This window comes from Nycticebus coucang, chromosome 17, assembly GCF_027406575.1.
Source record: "Nycticebus coucang isolate mNycCou1 chromosome 17, mNycCou1.pri, whole genome shotgun sequence".
Lineage (NCBI taxonomy): Eukaryota > Metazoa > Chordata > Mammalia > Primates > Lorisidae > Nycticebus > Nycticebus coucang.
The window spans coordinates 972,851-993,333 of NC_069796.1; the positions used below are offsets into that span (position 1 = coordinate 972,851).

The window sequence follows — 20,483 nt, forward strand, 5'->3', positions numbered from 1 at the left end:
AACTACAACCAAAAAATAGCCAGGCATTGTGGCAGGCGTCTGTGGTCCCAGCTACTTGGGAGGTTGAGGCAAGAGAATCACCTAAGCTCAAGAGCTGGAGGTTGCTGTGAGCTTTGATGCCATAGCACTCTACCGAGGGTAAAAGTGAGACTATCTCTTAAAAAAAAAAAAAAAAAAAAAGAGGAAAGGAAAAATATTTAATTTCCTTTATAATTTCTGGTGTTATTCATAGCTGTTCTTTATGTTTACTATTTTTTGTTCAAATTAGGTAGTTTATACTCTGCTAGAAAATAATTTATTCAACAAATACAAGTTGAGTACATATTTTATTCTTGGCATCGTTCTAGACTCAGGAAATAAAACACACCTGCCTTCAGGGAACCTGGACTCTAGTGTGAGAAAGCCGACCAGTAAGACAAGGTGGCTAACAGATGGTGACAACAGTGGTGAAGAATTGGACAGCAAGAAAAGAGGAGGGAGCTTCCTATTTTGTCTAAGATTTCATGGAAGGGCAAGGCGGGAGCAGCCTCCTGAAGGAAATGACTGAGGAAGTCACTCCACCTCGAGGGCAGAACCAGCCAAGGTAGCTGACCTTGCTGACCTGTTGTAGGAATTCACTGACGCCAGTGTGGCTGGGACCAAGAAGGGGGAGATAAGTGGCAGGAGGTTATGGGAGTTACCCAGATGTTGTATTGGTTAGGCTGTTAAGAATTTCTTCTCCAAAATAAGAAGTCACTGGTGAGCTTTAAGCAAAGAAGTGACATGGAGTGACTTTTTTCTACCTCCAACATCATGACCACTGTGGTTGCTGTGTGAGGCAGACTGAGGTATGACCATTAAGAACAGTTACGAGGCGTCTGAAGTCATTCAGCAAAAAGACAGATGCCTGGGGCCCTACGTCCGTGTGGGAGAGCCAACAGGGTTTCTTGCTGGCTAGATGAGAGTGGGGGAAAAGGAGGAGCCAATGACTAAAATCTGCATGATAGCCTGAAGACGGTGCCTGGACTCCCTGACAGGCGCAGAGCTTGCCCCATGTGCAGAGGCCTCATCACTGGGAATGAACCTCACTTGATCCTCTGCAATAGGACTTGGCTCTGCCTCACAGGAGAGACTGAAATGCAGAACAAAACGACATCTGTCCATCCAGCTGCAACCTCAAACCCTCACTCGCTCTTTCTTTCCTTGATGTCAGAGTTATTAAGGCACAAACATTCCTGCCGTGTTGACCGCTCCTGTAACGCTCGAGTCCTCGCTGTGAGGCACCCTCTGCCCTCTGCGTTAAACCATCGCTTAGAAAGACCCATTGTGCAAGGTGAGAAGAACCAGGAGGTGCCAGATGAGGCAAAGATGTCAGGAAGAATGAAAAAAGGCCACTGAATTTCTTTCTTTCTTTCTTTCTTGGGAGTCTATGTTACCCTCAGTACAGTGCCATGGTGTCACAGCTCACAGGAAACTCAAACTCTTGGGCATACGCAATTGATTCTCTTGCCTCAGCCTCCCAAATGGCTGGGACTACAGGCGCCCACCACAGCACCTGGCTGGTTTGCAGTTGTCATTGTTGTTTGGCAGGCCTGGGCTGGATTCAAACCTATCAGCTCCAGTGTATGTGGCTGGAGCTACAGGCACTGAGCCAAGGTTACTGAATTTCTTAACATTCAGAGCTATTCCCAAATAAAATGCAATTCCTTACATAGAGGAATCAATCAAGCCCCCAAAAGCCTGGCTCCTGAGACTATGTTTAGAACTATTCTAGTCTTCATGTCTGTGATGCACAAAAATCACTCATGAAGATGAATGAAGAGGAAATTCATGCACTGGGCAAGGAGAAAGTTTTCCATTTCAGTAGTTCCAAGAAAAAGTCAGAAGGCTAAAGAGGAAATATGGGCAGAGAAACGAGGCAAGAGGTATAATTTCACCTAACTCAGTAATGAACCAGGTAGAAGTTCAAGTGAAGATTTAATGTTTTCACTTCAAGAAAGCAAATCTTAGGGCCAGACACAGCGACTCATGTCTGTAATCTCTGCACTGTGGGAGACAAGAGGCGGATGGACTGACTTCCTGAGCTCACAGGTTTGAGACCAGCCTGAGCCACAGTGAGACCTGGACTCTAAAAAAATAGCTGGGCATTGTGGTGTCTCCTATAGTCCCAGCTACTTGGGAGGCTGAGGCAAGATCACTTAAGCCCAAGAGCTTGAGGTTGCTGTGAGCTGTGGTGCCACAGCACAGTGAGACTGTTTTTTGTCTCAAACAAAAAAACAAAACAACAAAAAAAAAGATAGCAAATCTTCCCTCACTTTTATCCTCTACAGAGTGGGTAAAACAAAACTGAAAATGGACAGAAAAGCTGGATTAAGGACCAGCTCACAAACAGAAAGGTTATCCTAAAAAGGAGACAAGGAGCCATAACACAGGAACCTGCAGAAGGGACAGAAGTACAAGTCCAGAGGTCACACATGTGGCCCACGGGGCACACTGGAGGATGGGACAGCAGCAGCTGCGGGTTCCCAGTGCTCTCCAGACTGAAGGATGAGAGCCAACAGCGAGGAGAACCAGATTGTGGTAGAAACGCTTATATTTAAAGTGCTGAAAATGTCTGAAGCTTCATTAGTGTATGCCACAGAAATCAGTAAGGAAAAAATGAACAGGCTCATTAAATCAACACTCTTTGGTCGGCGTGCAAAAAAGGGGAGACAGTGGGACAGCAGGGTGAGCTGAGGGTCTAGAACTGCACAGGTCAGACACACGTGTGATCCTGGAAGGTGAAAATCCCCATCTTTCAAGTACAGTATTTGATCAGGCAGGTGATAAAAGTGACCTAAGGTTATACTCAGGTCCAGGAAGTGAGCAAAGCATAGTACCTGCTTACAGTAGAGTAAGAGATTCAGATTATAGACATCTCTAGAGGAAACACTTGAATATATATTTACATATATTTCTGAATAGTGTACTATGTGTGAATGATTCACTGATATGACAGACTATAAATGTTTCCTTCACTGCTGCCTATAATGAAACGTTCCCTGGTCCTGTCAAGCTCTGGCAATTCCCTATCACACCTGTCCACATCACTCAGTCCCTTCTCTAACATCATCGCTCCTTTCTTATTTTACTCTGCATCTGGACTTTTCAGTCTTGATCAATCTGCTGACATGCCTAAATTCAGTAACAATAACCTCTACCACAATCCTACTGCTTTTTGAAGACAGTACTATTTTGAAAAGCTTCCATGTGCCAATTCTTTCTTTCCACACAGCAACATTCTGACCCAACTCAGAACACAAACCACACACACTGCTTGCCCACGCTGCCACCTTACTATAAAATGGCCTCAAAATTTACTCCTGAAATATCATAGTTGAGATGACCTTATGACTTCTTGATTAAATCCCTTACTGAGGAACATAAAAGCATGATAGCATAGAGAACCAATATATAGATAGTACCAGAAAAATGTATACATATTTTAAGAAAGGAAAAAAATTGTGTTAAAATTATAACTCACGAGGGCGGAACATAATTATAAGAGGGACTTTACCTAACGAATGCAATCAGTGTAACTTAATTCTTTGTACCCTCAACGAATCTCAAAAAAAATTGTAACTCTGATAATATACACTGCTAATGTCTAATATCTTCTATCTCTTATAACTGCCAAAGTCAAATGTGATGAGTATTATAATTTTAATACAGCTTTTTCCTTTCTTAAAAAGGCACCATTTGCTTGGTGCCCTCTGTGTGAAATGTATACATGTTTATTTATTTATTTTTCCCTAGAATTAAGAAGTTTAAACTCCAAAAGCTGGAAGGAAAAAGGTCACTGTAAGTATTCCTTAAGTCCCTCTCCTAAGAAATGTTCTCAAGTTGATTCTAAATTTAGTAAGATACCTTTCAAAATTTCAATCTATTGCTCTTATCAATCTAAATTGCAGTGGTATCAAATTCAAATACATTTCTAAATTAAAAGCTGTAAATGATAAAATTATAATTTAAATGTCTTCTAAATTGATACTGAGGATGACAAAGTCTGTCGCTCACAATGCTGAATGTTTTCTGGTCCAACTCTTCAGACTCTTCAGATATGGGGACAGGTTCTCCACCAGCAGTGATGTGAACAGGAGCATCTGACGCTACAGATTTCTTAGATCTTTCCTTACTGTCAGACTTGGACTCACTCAACTAAAGAAAAAAAGAAAATAGAACAAAACCCAACAACGAAGGCAAAATGATTAACACTTTCAGAAAACAATTTCTATCTCATTTTATTCTACAAGTGGTTATGCTCACTGAATATTCTTAATCTATTTTAATTTGTGTTCCCCCAGTTTTGTTTGGGAAAGCCAAAACTAAGCTACTCTAATACCACCCTGCAGTTAAGGCACTTACAGTGCTCACACCTACGTGCTCACCTCCCTACAGACCCACACTCCTTCTGAAGAAGTCGGTGACTGTGACTAATATGGGTTGATACGTAATTTAGTCTCCTAACACGTAAATATGCTGTTTTATTTTCTAAATTTTACATTACGATTGGCATACCTTTTCTTCCTTCATGTCTTTTTCTTTCTGCATAGCTTCTTTTACCTTGTTTTCTCTTTTTTCTTTACAATCTTTTTCCTTTATATCTTTCTTATCCTCTTTTCCTTTCATCTCCCTTTTAAGTTCTTTTTTATTTTCCTTTTCTTTTGCTTCCCTCTTTTCTTCTGGTTCCTTCTTTATACAAACATCTGGCTCAGGTTTTTCTTCACTGTCTCTTTCTGTTTTAATTTTTTTATTTGGATGTTTCACAGAAGTGATTTCATCCTGGAAAGTGCAAGTATGGCCAACGTATTACTAACCAATTTTGACAAAGACTAGTTTTTCTCCACGTGTCTACACATTGCATGTATGTGGATTCTGAAAGAGATAAACCAGAATCTCCCTAATTAACAATACATGCAATGTTCACCTGCCTAAGAACTAAGGTAAGCCAGTCCCATTCAAATTTGGAATAAAATTAAAGGAGACAGAAGCTCATTTAATTGGCAAATGTTTGAAAAGGAAGGACCTTTGGTCTGTGCCTCTAGTGATATACAGCACCTACTAGACAGGCAGGATTCTACTCTGTGAGTAAGACTATGTTATCAACAAAACAAACAAAAAAACTTGAGTACATAAAAGTGAAAAAGTTGGGCCTTAGTTTAAATGTAAAGTACATAAAAACACGCCATAGAAAAGGTTGCTGTTCTGAAATACATTTCTACCTTATCATCATCTTCATCGGACTTGTCTGAAGGCAGAGAAGAATCACTCTTCATTTCCTCTTTTACTTTTATAGATTTCATTGCTTTATTCTTCTTAGCTGTTGCTTTTTTCTTCTTTGAACCTCCCTAAAAATAATTTTTTATTTGAATCAATTCCATGGTCTTTATTTGATCTCCCAAAAAGAATTCTAAATTAGTTTTCTCTCTCCTTCGCCAAAACCAGAAAAAATAGGATCCTACTTCTGAAAGGAATGATTCACGAGCTTTAGACATGTGTGCTGAGATAATTTAAGGTAAAATTTTAATATGGTAACATAGTCAAATAAAACTAATAAATTACAGGAAAATATACTTATATAACTTCATATTGACTACAATGTCCAGCATGGTCAAGTAAACTAGATTTATCTTACTGAAAAGTAAACTGCCCTAAAGCATTTGAATTTTAACTTACTGCACCAGAAAGCCTCAGAGCTTCTTTTTTTGCGAGGCCTCTACTGAGCAATTTGATGAGGTAGTCTGCACGTGTCTGCAACTGCTTTGCTTGTGGCTTTTTATCAGGGTCATCTGGAAGAATCTGAAAAGGCAATTTATTTTTAGGTTATCTTTAATAAATGAGAAATTTATTGGACAAAAAAATTCTTGACCACTTTTCAAAATATTAATTCACTAACAAATTATAATTCTTAGTATTTAGAAATAATTCAATGAGGCTGGGCACGGTGGCTCACGCCTGTAATCCTAGCACTTGGGAGGCCGAGATGGGTGGATTGCCTGAGCTCACAGGCTTGAGACCAGCCTGAGCCAGAGCGAGACCTCATCTCTAAAAATAGCCAGGCATTGTGGTGGGCACCTGAATTCCCAGCTACTTAACAACTGCTTAAGCCCAAGAGTTTGAGGTTGCTGTGAGCTGTAACGCCACAGCACTCTATGGAAGGCTACAAAGTGAGACACTGTCTCAAAAAAAAAAAAAAAAAAATTCAATGTAAAACATATTTCTTATAGTATGCCAGAGTTTAAAGATTTTATCAAGCTGGAAATGAATTCTATGTAAATATACTTCAAAATCCCTCGTGTTATTTCCTCTCAAAATGAAAACAGAAAACGTAAATTTACAAATTTTTTCCAAATATACAAAACTGCATCAAGTGTTTTCAGACATTACATTATGCTTAAATTCCTTTTGCACTCTCAGCAGCAGTGTATTTACCTACAACACATACAAACATTCCTAGCACACAATCACGCTTCTAGAAGGAGCCCCCCGGCAGACGCTGAAGGACGCTCCCCCTGGGACACTGGGCTCCTTCAGTGCCTCCTTCACATCAACACAGCACAAAGCGCTCACATCTAGAGGTTCTTGTGTGTCAGTGAAAAGGTAACAATGCAAGATAGTAAGGAAATTCTAGTGTTTTCCACTGTAGGTGAAGGAAATAACCAAAAATACCAAATGGTGATGTTAAAAAATTATAAAAAATTTTCAGAGTTCTGTTCTGTCCTTTCCTGAGTGAAGAGTGAGACAAAGAGCACCCAGCACAGACAAGCCCAGTGTGCAGAGGTCAACAGGGCGGTTGGGTCAGCAATCGCCTCTCACACAGTCAGTATGATAAGTGACACAACATAACAATGGTCTGTCACTCATTTAGTTGTAAGGGAATAATTCAAATGTTCCCAGAGTAAAGAAAAGATGAATGTTTAAGGTGAAGGATATCTCAGTTACCTGTTTTGATCTTTACACAGTATATGAATGTATCAACTTATCAGATGTACCTAAAAATACATATGTATATTATGTATCAATAAAAATATTTAAAAAGTTAATGATGGAATGATACCTAAATAATCCAATGAAAAATAACACCTAATGGCTTAAATAACATGATTTCAGAGTTTAAGGCAAATTTTCAGGTATCATTCAAATTCAATCAGTCATAAAAAGTAGCTTATAAAGTTTGTGAAAAGCAGCTTATAAAGAAGCCAACATCGGGCCGGGCATGGGGGCTCATGCCTATAATCCCGGCACTCTGGCAGGCCAAGGTGGGTGGACTCTCAGCAGCAGTGTATTTCGAGAGTTTCGAGACCAGCCTGAGCCTGTTTCCTGTCTCTAAAAACAGCCCGGCCTTGCAATGAGCGCCTGTAGTCCCAGCTACTTGGGAGGCTGAGGTGAGAGAATCACTTGAACCCAAGAGTTGGAGGTTGCTGTGAGCTGTGATGCCAGGGTACTCTACCAAGGGCTACAAAGTGAGACCCTGTCTCAAAAAAAAAAAAAAAAAAAAAAAAGCCAACATTATAAAGCTAGCTAGGGCCTTGGTCTCCTGATTACCAGTTATGTTTATCCAACATAATTTAAAAGTGAAGATTAGAATAAATTAATTCAAAATTAATGGTCAAGAGAATTGAGAAACAGAAGAGTACCTTGTGTGTCAGACTGAGGTCAGGATCCATTTTAATCATTTCCCAGCTTCCATATCCATATTCATAGATACCAATTAGCAAATTAGAGTCATCTTCTTTGCCCCAGTCTATATCAAAATGAGCTGGTTTTGTGTGACATGGAATAGTATACCTGCCATTGAAGTTAATAACTGCTGTCAGGTTTATAAATATCGTCTTTAAAAATTTTGAAAAACATGAGTCATTAGAACTTCAAAATACTATGCTTTATATTTTTTAAAAAAATTTATTCAAAACTAGCCAATAACACCATAATAATTTCATTCATATTGTAATTACTGAACAACAAAAATTTTACGAAGAATATCACTCACTGCTTTCTTTCTTCTGGGTCTGAAGGAATGGATTTGTGCAAAGGTATCAATTCGTCTTCATGGGCAATGACTAACTTGGCGTTCACCTGTACTCCTGATATGCGGAATGTTGGACCCTTCACTTTTCCAAGTCTACCACCTTAATTTTATTTAAAAAAAAAAAAAAGTATGAACAAAGTATAAAACGTAATTCTACAAAACACAAAGCAACATATTCTAAATTAATTAGTATTCTTTGTTTACATTATCAAGGAAGAGCTTGCTGGCAAGTCATGAATCTCACTGCACAGACTCTAGTGGTCATCACTTAGCACATGTGGCTTCACAGGATGTGCTCCATGTAACTGCTTTAACAACCACAAAATGCATCAATCTATTAGCACTGCCAGCCACTTAGTAAGAGTTCTAGCATGAATTTTTAGTACATCTGATTATTTTTGTTCAGGTAGGTGAATTAAAAAAATAAGCATAGTAAGTATCTCCCAAATCAATTTTACATGTATATATTTACACTATCTTTCCCTGGTCATCTGTACTAAAAAAAAAAACACACACACACAAACAATAATAATTCCTGATCTTACATCCCAGCCAGAATATACCAGTGGCTGTAAGGGACACATTATACTGTTTTAAAAACTGTAATTTGGTTCTCTATTTCCTACTATCCAGAATGGCCTTTGTTTTATAAAGCATCTTTTGATAGTTATGTAACTTAAGATAAAATACTAAACTCAACAAAAGCACATTTAAAACTTCTCTTTAAATCACTCTCATTTCAATGTTACCTGTTCGTTCTGTTCCTGAAGAATTATCCTTTAAAGCTTTAATACAACCATTGTGTACCAATTCTCCTAATCGTCTCAGGTCTGTTTCTGACTTATCAACCAACTCAGCATCTCGAGCAATTGCATCTAATCTGTAATAAGGTAAACAGGTAAACATGTCAAATAAAGCAGTGCCATTTAAGATAAAATTAAGTTTCACTCTATTTTAAGATCTAAATGTCACACTACTGCATGCTATATAAATTCTAGTTCGTATAAATGGCATGAAACTTGTGAAAACCAGGGAAACAATTCATTTACACTGTCAAGGATAATAATAAATTTAACTAATTCATTACAGAACAAATTAAAAGTTTATATAGCAATTCTGTCAAAGCTTTTCACAACTGACCAAATTTTAAGAAGTTCAAAAGGACTTTGTAAGACTTTATAACTATGAAAAAAAAAAAAGAAAAAAAAGGGTAAGGGGCAGCGCCTGTGGCTCAAAGGAGTAGGGCGCCAGCCCCATATACCAGAGGTGATGGGTTCAAACACAGCCCGGGCCAAAAACTGCAAAAAAAAAAAAAAAAAAAAAGGTGTGGGGGGGATAAGGGTTAAGTCCTATAGTTTTTCACCGTGGATGAAATAGATATGAAGAATGATGAACATTCAAGCCATTTTTCCATCATCTAAAAAAAAAAATGCAAGTATTTCATTGTATTTTAAGCAAGTTATCTCCAAACAAAACAGAAAATATGTCTACCTTAAGGGGATATTTTTAGAGAAAAAACAGAACTAATTAATGACTTTTGCCATTCCATATTTAGACAACAACAATATTCAAATCACTACTAATTAAGATGAACTGGTACTACAAAAAATTGTTGGTAGCAATTTCAATTATAATACAGTCTGTATAATAAAGAGGATATAATTAGAGAAATTAAGAAAATCTCCCTAGTTAGGGAACACAGAACTTGCCAGAAGGCTAGGTTAGCAACTAGGCCTCTACGGGTAAATCTGTTCTGCCACTTTAAAAGCTATCAATAAAAAATGATAAAAAAGATTGTGTAAAGTACCTTATGAAGGTCATAAAAATGCAACTTTTTTATAAACAACTTTAATTATAGGTTAAGACAATTTTAAAGACTGGAAACAATTAAGGATCACATAAAAACATTTTTAAAAAAATCTTGGTATTTGCTTGCTACAGATTCATTTTGTAAGAACTTGTTAAAAGCAAATTTAACAAAGCAGCTAAGTTGAATGCTGGTACAAATAAATAAGTAAAGCTGAAACCATTTGACGCGTTCCATAATTCAGAGAATGAAAATGTATTTACCTTTCTAGAGGGCCACCAAATTTCTTATAGCTCTTGATAAACCTACCAGAAAATAATTGTTTGGTTTAAATGTATGCTTCACCAGCCATTAAAAAAATATATTAACAATGTATATAGAAGAAAATATGTTAGTGCAAAAATTCAGAGCATTGTAACTAACAAGAATGAATAAATTATACCACAAACAAAAAACATGAAGATATACTAAGACAGGACATAATTTAACACTCAGAACGATGTTTTGGAATCAATATAAATAAAACAATAGAAGCTAAATTTAATTTTAGAAATTACTTTATTATTTTCACAAGGCAAAAAGAGGTTCAAAGCTCCCTCGAGAAGAGTCTCCAGAATATTTATCAATTGTACAATAACTCCTCACATTCTAAGTGCTGATAAAAGTTGCCTGAATGACTTTAATTCAGATATATGGTATTAATTATACCAACAATGGAAAATGATGGTTTTACTTAAGTAGTTGGCGGATGAGGAAAAGAATCCAGGAAAAGCAGAAGTTGAAATGCTTCTTCAACTAAAGACAGACAGTCCAGTGGTCATAAAAGTACCCTTAGAAAAGCTAATAATGTGTTTAGTTTTCTGGTAGAAAGAATGAGGAAGAACTTTGTCAGGTCTATGATTGAAAAGAAAAGAGTTACAATGGATTGAAAGAAACAATAAACTAGAAATACAAAAATAAAAAAATGTTTTTATAATTTCACATGCAAAACTATTATACAAATAAAAGTAAAGCTGTTTGTCACCCCATTCCCCCTTGAAGAAACAGGTGTATAAATAAACATATGTCGAAGCTACAATTTATCCTGCACCATCAACCATACCTCACCTCAATTCCTACCTTGGACCTATCAGAAATGCCTTTAACATGGTTACTTTCAAAAAGGAAATCACCTCATTGTTAAGAAACTAGAAAAACATACAACTAAATTATTACCACAAAAGATTAATAATGTTGGGAGTCATAAATACAATGAGAATTTTTAATTTAAAAAATCTAATGTATAAAATATACTTTCATTATTCAAAAGGACCACTACAATAAACCACAAAAATAAAAAAATTCAGTAAACAGTTTATCCATGAGATAAATAACATGCAAAAAAAAACTTTTTTTTTTTTTTTTCACGGATATAATTAATATCCAAAACCAACACCACCCAATTCCTACTCAAATCATATATTTACCTCCTCTAAACCTTCAAATTAACTTTTGAAAATAACGGAATTTTACATTTTAGTTTTACCCTCTAACAAAACCACGTTGAAGCAAGATGGTCTTATGTGGCCTTACCGCCTAATTTCGGCATCACTAAATCCTTTAATATTCTCCCGCGGGATGGTCCGTGGTCGTCCACGCTTCTTGGGCCTCCTTCTCTCTGAGGCAGAGTCACTGTCGGACCCGGAGCACCTTCTGCTTCTGCTGCGCCTCCCCTCACTTCCATTGAAGCTAATCTGCGTTTGGAAAACAAACGTGTGCCCAAAGCTCAGTTTAAAAAGGGCGTTTATCTTAACAGCAAGGAAAAGCAAGCATAAACACTGTATTTTTAAAATGCTATTCAACGTATCAAGAACACATAAAACTCCATACTGAACCTCAGAGTCAAAGAATTCTATAATAGACATACTCTTATCTGACAATGTGAATGTTACTTTCTTTGCATTATTATTATTGCTTAATATTTGGATGCAGCAATCATCTGATTTCTTTTCTGAATGTATTTATCTTTGTTCTTTATGAGGTTTTTGTTTCTAGTCCTTATCTTAAACGTTGTTATTGTTATTAAATTTTAAGCCCTTTTAATTTTGTGAAGGCAAAAAGTGAAAACCTAATAAACACATGTATATGTTAAAAAAAAAAAAAAAAAAAGTAAAACACAGAATGACGGGTAGAGGCAGAGGTGGTCTGGAGGAGAGACATGGCTCCTGTGGTCCAGTATCGGTGCCCTGCATTTTCCACTGTCATTACTGCAATAGTTGATATCTCGAGTGGGTCATATTTTAACAATCGCCTCCTGTATACGACAAAACTGTTTTCAGGAAGAATCGTAAAATTAAAAGAATAATAATAATGACCAGAAAAGAAACATAGCAAAGTTTTTCTTTTCTTGAACTTTGTTAATATATTCAAGCCAATAAAAATTAAAAAGTAAAGCCATAAAAGCCTAGGATATTATAGTACATAAGGGGAAAAAAAAACTACAGCTATTCAACAGATTTTTTAAATCTACCCAGTAGTTTGAACTTTAATCCTTTGCTGATGCTCAATTATAATATTTCATAGACATAATTTCCCAGTAATTCTTAAATGAATATTAAAGATTTCTAGAAAGCATGATTTACGCTTTCTAAATTTCTAGAAAGCCACTAATATTTTTTTTCTGAATTCATTCTCTACTTCCGAAATAATTATCAATTAAAATAAATAAACTTCAAGTTAAAAAACAGCATCAAAATTCAGTAAAATATTTCATGTATGATCTAAAGTTTGCACCTACCAAAAAAAGAATGGCTTCACTTTACTGTTCTATTTCACTGTTTTAAAATCCAAATAATTACTCCAGCTTGGTTTTGATTAGCAACCAAGAGCTAATTTAAACAGATAAAATCTGAATATTAAAAAATAAAAAACCCCAAAAAGCTCTAGAAGGGGTCACACCAAGTGACAGAATTGAAACAAAAATCCGTATTTTCAATCACTGTGCTACCCTTATTTATTTAGAATCTACTGTTTAATTGCAAGGCTATGTAAAACCAGAGATTGCAGACATGAACTTCACCCAAAGTGAGCTTGAAACAGTCTGAAAAGGGAAAAAACTTCCTCTTCAACAGAATATGTGTACCTGGGTCTGCATGTGCCTAAGTTCCGGGGCCAATTGTGTAACTATTATTTCTCCAAATTAACTTTGATATAGAATTATAGGTGTATTTAAGGATAGGTTATAAAAATGTGATCATTTGACACTTACATATATTATTGGTACTCAAAAATTAACTGCAGCAATTGCTGAGAAAAAAATACATAAATATAACTAAAAAGTAAATAGAAAAATACAGCATGTTAATAAAGTTTATTAGTAGCCTTACTAATTAAAGCAATCTTATAAAACAAGAAGAAAATGACCATTATCCTTTTGTAAAAGTATAAATAGACAAGCAATTCATCAAATGATGCAAATATAATACAAAATTGCACTACCTCACTCATAATTTTTTAAAATAAAAATAACATGCTAGGGCGGTGCCTGTGACTCAGTGAGTAGGGTGCTGGCCCCATATACCAAGGGTGGTGGGTTCAAACCCAACCCCGGCCAAACTGCAACAAAATAGTAGCTAGGCGTTGTGGCAGGAGCCTATAGTCCCAGCTATTCGGGAAGCTGAGGCAAGAGAATCACCTAAGCCCAGGAGTTGGAGGTTGCTGTGAGCTGTGATGCCACAGCACTCTACCAAGGGCAATAAAATGAGACTCCATCGCTAAAAAAAAAAAAAAAAAAGACTCCAATTTAATCTGGCAAATGATTCACATTTAAAAAATTGGAATAAGGGCGGCGCCTGTGGCTCAGTGAGTAGGGCGCCGGCCCCATATGCCGAGGGTGGCGGGTTCAAACCCAGCCCCGGCCAAACTGCAACAAAAAAATAGCTGGGTGCTGTGGCGGGCACCTGTAGTCCCAGCTACTCGGGAGGCTGAGGCAAGGGAATCGCTTAAGCCCAGGAGCTGGAGGTTGCTGTGAGCTGTGTGATGCCACGGCACTCTACCAAGGGCCATAAAGTGAAACTCTGTCTCTACAAAAAAAAAAAAAAAAATTGGAATAATGTCTATTGCAATAATACCATTACTACTCTTATTTCTGGTTGGACAGATTAATTACTTGCCCTTTTTTCTGTTCTCCTTCGTATCCACTTGTTATCCTAACTAGACTGATTAGATAGTTGAAAGAAAAAATGCCAGTTGCACATGAAGACCTATTTGTAACACCCATTATTGTAATGTGATACATCAAAACATATTCTGCAAGACTCTGGAACTTTTCCAAAGCCTCAGTACATAGCCTGAAACCCCAATATGCTGAAAGCTAACTCAAGTCAAGAACAGCATTCAGATCTTAATTCTAACCTTTTCTTATCATTTCACATGATGTAAAATATTTCTGATCACTTTGGGTTTGCAGAAATAAACACAAACAAAATAGCATATATAGTCGCTTTCAGGCAAAAATGTGTGGCTACAATTCAGCCTGTCATGTAGGAAGCTGGTGCTGCCCCCCATCCCAAATCTAATCTACAAAACCCTAACATCACAGGGCAACTGGTCATCTATTAGGAAAGACAGAAACTTACAAGAAGAGATGGGACTTCAACAGTGGCTCGCTTGTGAAAAGCACAGGTGGCAGTTATCAGGTGCCGTAAAACAGGTAAGAGGGAGTCAGCTAAAACTGCTTAAAGCTTAGTGTCAGCTAAGGAGAGACCACTGGACCCTGGGAGCTGAGACACAGGAAAGACCTGCACCCAGGCTCAGGTCTTCTCCATACACCCGCACAAGGTGTTCACGGGAAAGACTAGAAACATGGCAGAGGACTGAGAAAAATTTCCCCCACAGTACAAACCTCAACAAGGGAGCAAACAGGTAACTCTGTGAGAACAGAGATGAAGCCTGGCCAGACCCTTCTGACCTGCTGAACTGAGGGCACAGGAGAAAACTTAACCTGGGTGTAGGAAAAGAAGAGACAAGAACTCTGCCCTTAGGGAACAGGAGTAGAACAGAGAGTAGAATGAGCCAAGTCCCTCACTTGCCTCATGCTCAAAATATTTACAAGGCGGGCGGCGCCTGTGGCTCAGTGAGCAGGGCGCCGGCCCCATATACCAAGGGTGGCGGGTTCAAACCCAGCCCCGGCCAAACTGCAACAACATAAAAAAATAGCCAGGTGTTTTGGCGGGCACCTGTAGTCCCAGCTACTCGGGAGGCTGAGGCAGGAGAATCACCTAAGCCCAGGAGTTGGAGGTTGCTGTGAGCTGTGTGACGCCACGGCACTCTACCGAGGGCAATAAAGTGAAACTCTGTCTCTACAAAAAAAAATTTACAAGGCATCAAAAACTCAGTAAACAAGACAGATAACCTTGTAATGCAACATTCTAAAAAGTAAAAGTTAATGGAGAAAGGAATCTAATATTAGGGTGTTTTCCCCTTTATGCAAAGGATACAATATAACATGGCATGGCATGGCATTGGTACTGTTATTTTAAAATTTGGTATCTGTTCAAGTCACAAAATAAATCTCATTAATTTTTAAAAATTCCAATTACACAAAGCATGCTCTCTGACCATGACAGAATTAAGCTAACAATCAATAAAGATACTTGAAAATCTCTGAAATATTTAAAACATTTGTTAAAACTCTTTTGGGTCAAGCAGGAAGTCACAAAACAAATTATAAAATATTTTGAAATTAAAGAAATAAAACCCCACTATATTTGGAAGATGTAGAAAAAGTGGTGCTTAAGGAATAATTTGTAGCACTAAATGACAATATTAGAAAAAAATTTCAACTCCAAAAACAGAGGAGCACATTAAACAAAAAGGAAGAAAAAAGACCAGAAGACCATGAAATTGAAAATGGAAAAAAATAAAAAAAAGGCAATTAAATCAAGTTGATTCTTTGGGGAAGAGGCTGATTCTTTGAAAAGATAAAATTAACCTCTATCTAGAATGATCTAAAAATATATCAATATTAAGAATGAAAGAAGGGGGCGGTGCCTGTGGCTCAGTGGGTAGGGCGCCAGGCATTGTGGCGGGCGCCTGTAGTCCCAGCTACTCGGGAGGCTGAGGCAAGAGAATTGCCTAAGCCCAAGAGCTGGAGGTTGCGTGAGCTGTGATGGAATGGCACTCTACCCACTCTACAAATGAGACTCTGTTTCTAAAAAAAAAAAAAAAAGAAAAGAATGCAAGAAGAGCATCATTAAATATCCCACAGACAATGAAAGGCTTAAGGAGGGGTATCACGAGTAAATGCAACCAGAGATAAAATGGACCCTCAAAAGAACAAAACCATCAAACTCACTCAAGAATAGATACCCTGAATAATTCCATTTCTCTAAAAGAAACTGAAGTTAACAATTTCCTAGCAAAGAAAACTCCAGGCCCAGATGGCCTCCCTGACAAACACTCCCATTTAAGGAAGAAAGAATCCCAACTCTACACCGAGTATTCCCAGAAATAGAAGAAGAGGATACATTTCTCAACTTGTTTCACAAAACACACTAGATCAAAGACATTACAGAAAAAATCTACGGACCAACACTTCACACAAACAAAATCGACATCCAGGGTGGATACTCTCATGTTACAGAAGTATTTTTTAAATCAGGAGTTACCTGTTTTGCACAATTCCTCATTCTTGGAAGCATATAGATTTCTTCAAGTTCCTTCTGTCTCTCCTCTTCTTCCAACCGTCGTCTTTGATCTTCTGGAATGATTTCCTCCCAATTCTTTGAGTTTCTTTCAGGTTCCAACTCAATGTCATCCTCATCCATATTTGAAAAGTTGGCAACCTGACAAATTCCAGAATTTAATAGAATAACTACAGCAATGTAAGAAAAACTGATCTTTAAATTGTGTTTTCCTTTTTTAAGGTGAAGGAAAGAGCTGCAATGCAGTGAGACCCCAGCACCCGCGGGTGGTGAGTGGGCTGTGGTGGGACAAACTGACAAGCAGTTCAGGCTTGCGCCCTTAGTAGGGCGAGCTGCTCCAACCAAACCATGTTTCAGAATGCTCCTCCAGGCAGGATGTTCTTTTTCCCTACTGCTCAAGAAAATTATCACTGCAGTAAAAATAGAGGCAGTTAACTGAACAACAAAAATTAAATTATACTATTAGTATGTTAGAGAACCTTCTGCGAGAATCCCCAAACCACCAACAGTTCATCTAGGGAGTGCTGTGGAACAACCTAACAGTATCTTTATGATCATAAAAAGAGGACCTAAAGAGTTATGGCAGACACCCGGAGTTCTTTGAGATCTCTGATAAATGATTTATATGACCTAAGCCCTAGTTTCCTCAGAGCAAAAGACAGGTATAGCAACAGCATACAACTTTTGTGAGGAGTAACTAAGATCTAACTCACTGAAGGTACTGTGCAGAATATGGTATACAGCAAGGACTCATAAGATCTTATCATCAACATCAATGCATTAAAATGTGTAGATAACTAAACTGAAGACAAGAAAATTATGTTTATTCTACATAAGGAATCAAGCTAAAAAATAGAGTATTTATTCTGTCCTGTTTGTTATTCAAATATCATGGCCTTAAAAGCCACTTGCATACAAATTATCAACTCAATGGTGTAAAAATAACCTACATTTAACCTAGTTACCAGTTTTTTTCTAATTACCAATTAGTCAAATTAAGGAAAAAGCATTAATTAGACCAATGAGTGAGAACCAGTTTCAGAAATCCCCATCTCTTAAGAGGGTCACTGAAGGTGTGTAACCTACAGTTCCCTGCCAGGGTCTATCTTCCGCCAAGTAGCCAGAAAATATCATTAAAATTATCAGAGTTTTATTCACCTGTGTCCCTGTGTGTGCTACACTGCAGAGGCTCTGTAAACATTTGTTGAAATAATGACATATTGAATTAATCCTTACAAACCTCAGTCACAGAACACGACCTGGAGTACAGAAGCAGCGTTTAACCTCATCAACTGGCACTCCACTCACACCAGGCTCAGCTGACGTACGCTGAGCCTCCTGACTCCCTGTAACCCTTCAGCCCTCACCAGAGGACATTTAAAATATTAATAAATAGTACCTCACTGCTGACTTTCTCTGACTGAGTTTCTTGGAGATCATTCTTAAGATAATCTAACATCAAAATTGGTTGCAATGAAAGTCAGCTTAAAAGCCTTTATCCAGGAAATGTACGTAACAAAGAGAACATGTGTATCTGAAACTGGGTCATCTGCCAGGCACTCCCCTAGATGCTCCCACCTGTGATCAGAGCAACTTCTAAAGTGACTTTTGTCTGAACAAGGAAGTATAAATTTCATACAATCGCAAATTTTAATAAAAAAAACTGTCTTACTGATGATACTCAAAGATTAACAAAGCACTATATGATAAGCTATCTCAAGTTACATAATTATAAAGAAAAAAGAAAGAAAAAAAAATCTACCTTGAACTGGGAAAGCAATTCGTCACCCACAGTTAAAGGGCCTGGTTCATTCTCATGGGTTTCAGCCCTCTTCAAGATTTCATCTATATCCATTTCCTATAATTAGAAGAAAATTAAATACACCTGAATCCTGTCTCCTGTCCACAGGCAACTCACTTCTCAGGGGGAAGTTTGTGCTCTCACCTGGGGCTCTTGTTCTTCACCTTCAGGCTCCTTAAAAAGTTCCTCAGCACCAAACTTTAAAATGGCTGATAACTCTTCTTTATTAAAAGGAGTAGAACTAAAAACAGGAAAAACAAATAAAAATACTTAACATTAATAATTAAATAACATTCACATAGCAAATTTATTAATTAACTGACCTAGTAACCTTTTCAGCAGTGACAAGAGAAAGTCAGATGAGTGCAGCTCTTTAAAAACTCAGGCACTCTATGGGCGGCGCCTGTGGCTCAGTGAGTAGGGCGCCGGCCCCATATACCGAGGGTGGCGGGTTCAAACCCAGCCCTGGCCAAACTGCAACCAAAAAATAGCCGGGCGTTGTGGCGGGCGCCTGTAGTCCCAGCTGCTCGGGAAGCTGAGGCAAGAGAATCGCGTAAGCCCAAGACTTAGAGGTTGCTGTGAGCCGTGTGACGCCACGGCACTCTACCAAGGGCGGTACAGTGAGACTCTGTCTCTACAAAAAAAATAAAAATTAAAAAAAAATTAAAAAAAAAACTCAGGCACTCTAAACACAAGACATTAAAGAGATTTCCCTTAAAATCATCAATCTATAGAGGCAAAACCAGGTACTGAATGTATCTTTTCTTTTTTTTTTTTTGTAGAGACAGAGTCTCACTGTACCACCCTCGGGTAGAGTGCCGTGGCCTCACACAGCTCACGGCAACCTCTAACTCTTGGGCTTATGCAATTCTCTTGCCTCAGCCTCCAGAGTAGCTGGGACTACAGGCGCCCGCCACAACGCCCAGCTATTTTTTGGTTGCAGTTTGGCCGGGGCCGGGTTTGAACCCGCCACCCTCGGTATATGGGGCCGGCGCCCTACTCACTGAGCAACAGGCGCCACCCTGAATGTATCTTTTCTAACTAGAAATCAGACCAAAGCCTTCAAAAGTATAACAAACATTAATATGCTATTTCAATGATCTACTAATAGCCCTTCACAAAGTGCACCCCTGTGCTCCAGTAGCCCCTCATGGAAGAGCCGCCCACCTTGATGGGGCAGAGCCCGTGTGCAGCACTGTCTTCCCAGTTGTGTCCATCCTCTGAATCACAAGATGATCTAAAACCATCTTCTTTTTGGCCCTTTCAAGAATATCTTCTTCAACTGATCCCTTTGTAACTAGACGATAAATATTCACCTGTAAAATACGCACGAGGAAACACATTGCGGGAAAAGGACTTTTTTTGCTGACCTGAAGTGCCCAGACACTGACACACAGACTGACGCTCGTCCAACATGCAGTTCTCACTATTCGGAAACAAATGGACACAACAATCTACCTAACATTATGTGTAAAGCTGAAGTTCTTCAATTTAAGAAGAACTTAAAGAACAATTTCAGAATATGTCCTTTCTTCTTACATTTTGGTTAGGAGATTTTATTTGCTTATTGCTTTTCTGTTATTCTTTAGGAAAAACAGCAATTTTTAAATTGCAGTTAAGCTGGGGGGGTGGGGGAGAACCAGGGGAGGATGGTAAGCTTCTGGCAGTCTCAAACTGGATCCCTCAATCTTGATAGTTTTCATCAATCTATATAAATACAAAGTTCTACAAACCATTCCCTAAGCCAAGGAAGAAGTCATGACATAAAAAAAGAACCATCATTTGGGGGTACACTGTCACAACCATGCCAGACAGCTGTGCAGAGACTATAAAGTGAGACTGGTTTTTCATTACATGGACAGTAAATCTTATGAGCACGTGGACAAAACACAGGCTAACAGAAAAGCAGCATTGAGTTATTCAAATTCTCTTTCAAAAGTTAAAATAAGCAAATATTTTAAAGTTTTTATATTGAATGAAAAAACATTACACTCTATAGTTACAAAGAGAACATAGGATCAAAATAAGAGCACAGGGTCCTATCAGGCAAGTCACATCAGCTCTGTCAGATGCTCTGGGTGATTCTGGTGAACTAACGGATTCCTTAGCACCCTAACTGTTAAACAGCAGTGACTGTTCTAGCAA

General features: G+C 38.0%; 1 protein-coding gene across 2 annotated transcripts in view; it reads right to left on the reverse strand.

Annotated features, from left to right (window-relative positions):
- CHD1 (chromodomain helicase DNA binding protein 1) overlaps positions 1-20,483 on the reverse strand; it is a 91,343-nt gene that overhangs the window by 10,192 nt on the left and 60,668 nt on the right. The window contains exons 20-32 of one of the 2 annotated variants that reach the window (XM_053566637.1): positions 19,506-19,654; positions 18,483-18,579; positions 18,300-18,395; positions 16,502-16,678; positions 11,427-11,587; positions 10,118-10,159; positions 8,797-8,927; positions 8,009-8,147; positions 7,656-7,806; positions 5,695-5,817; positions 5,241-5,366; positions 4,537-4,800; positions 4,036-4,176 (exon numbers count right to left, since the gene is read on the reverse strand). In XM_053566637.1, coding sequence (XP_053422612.1) covers positions 4,036-4,176; positions 4,537-4,800; positions 5,241-5,366; positions 5,695-5,817; positions 7,656-7,806; positions 8,009-8,147; positions 8,797-8,927; positions 10,118-10,159; positions 11,427-11,587; positions 16,502-16,678; positions 18,300-18,395; positions 18,483-18,579; positions 19,506-19,654 — 1,797 coding nt within the window. The remainder of the gene's footprint in view (positions 1-4,035; positions 4,177-4,536; positions 4,801-5,240; positions 5,367-5,694; positions 5,818-7,655; positions 7,807-8,008; positions 8,148-8,796; positions 8,928-10,117; positions 10,160-11,426; positions 11,588-16,501; positions 16,679-18,299; positions 18,396-18,482; positions 18,580-19,505; positions 19,655-20,483) is intronic. The other variant, XM_053566638.1, reaches the window with a different exon arrangement.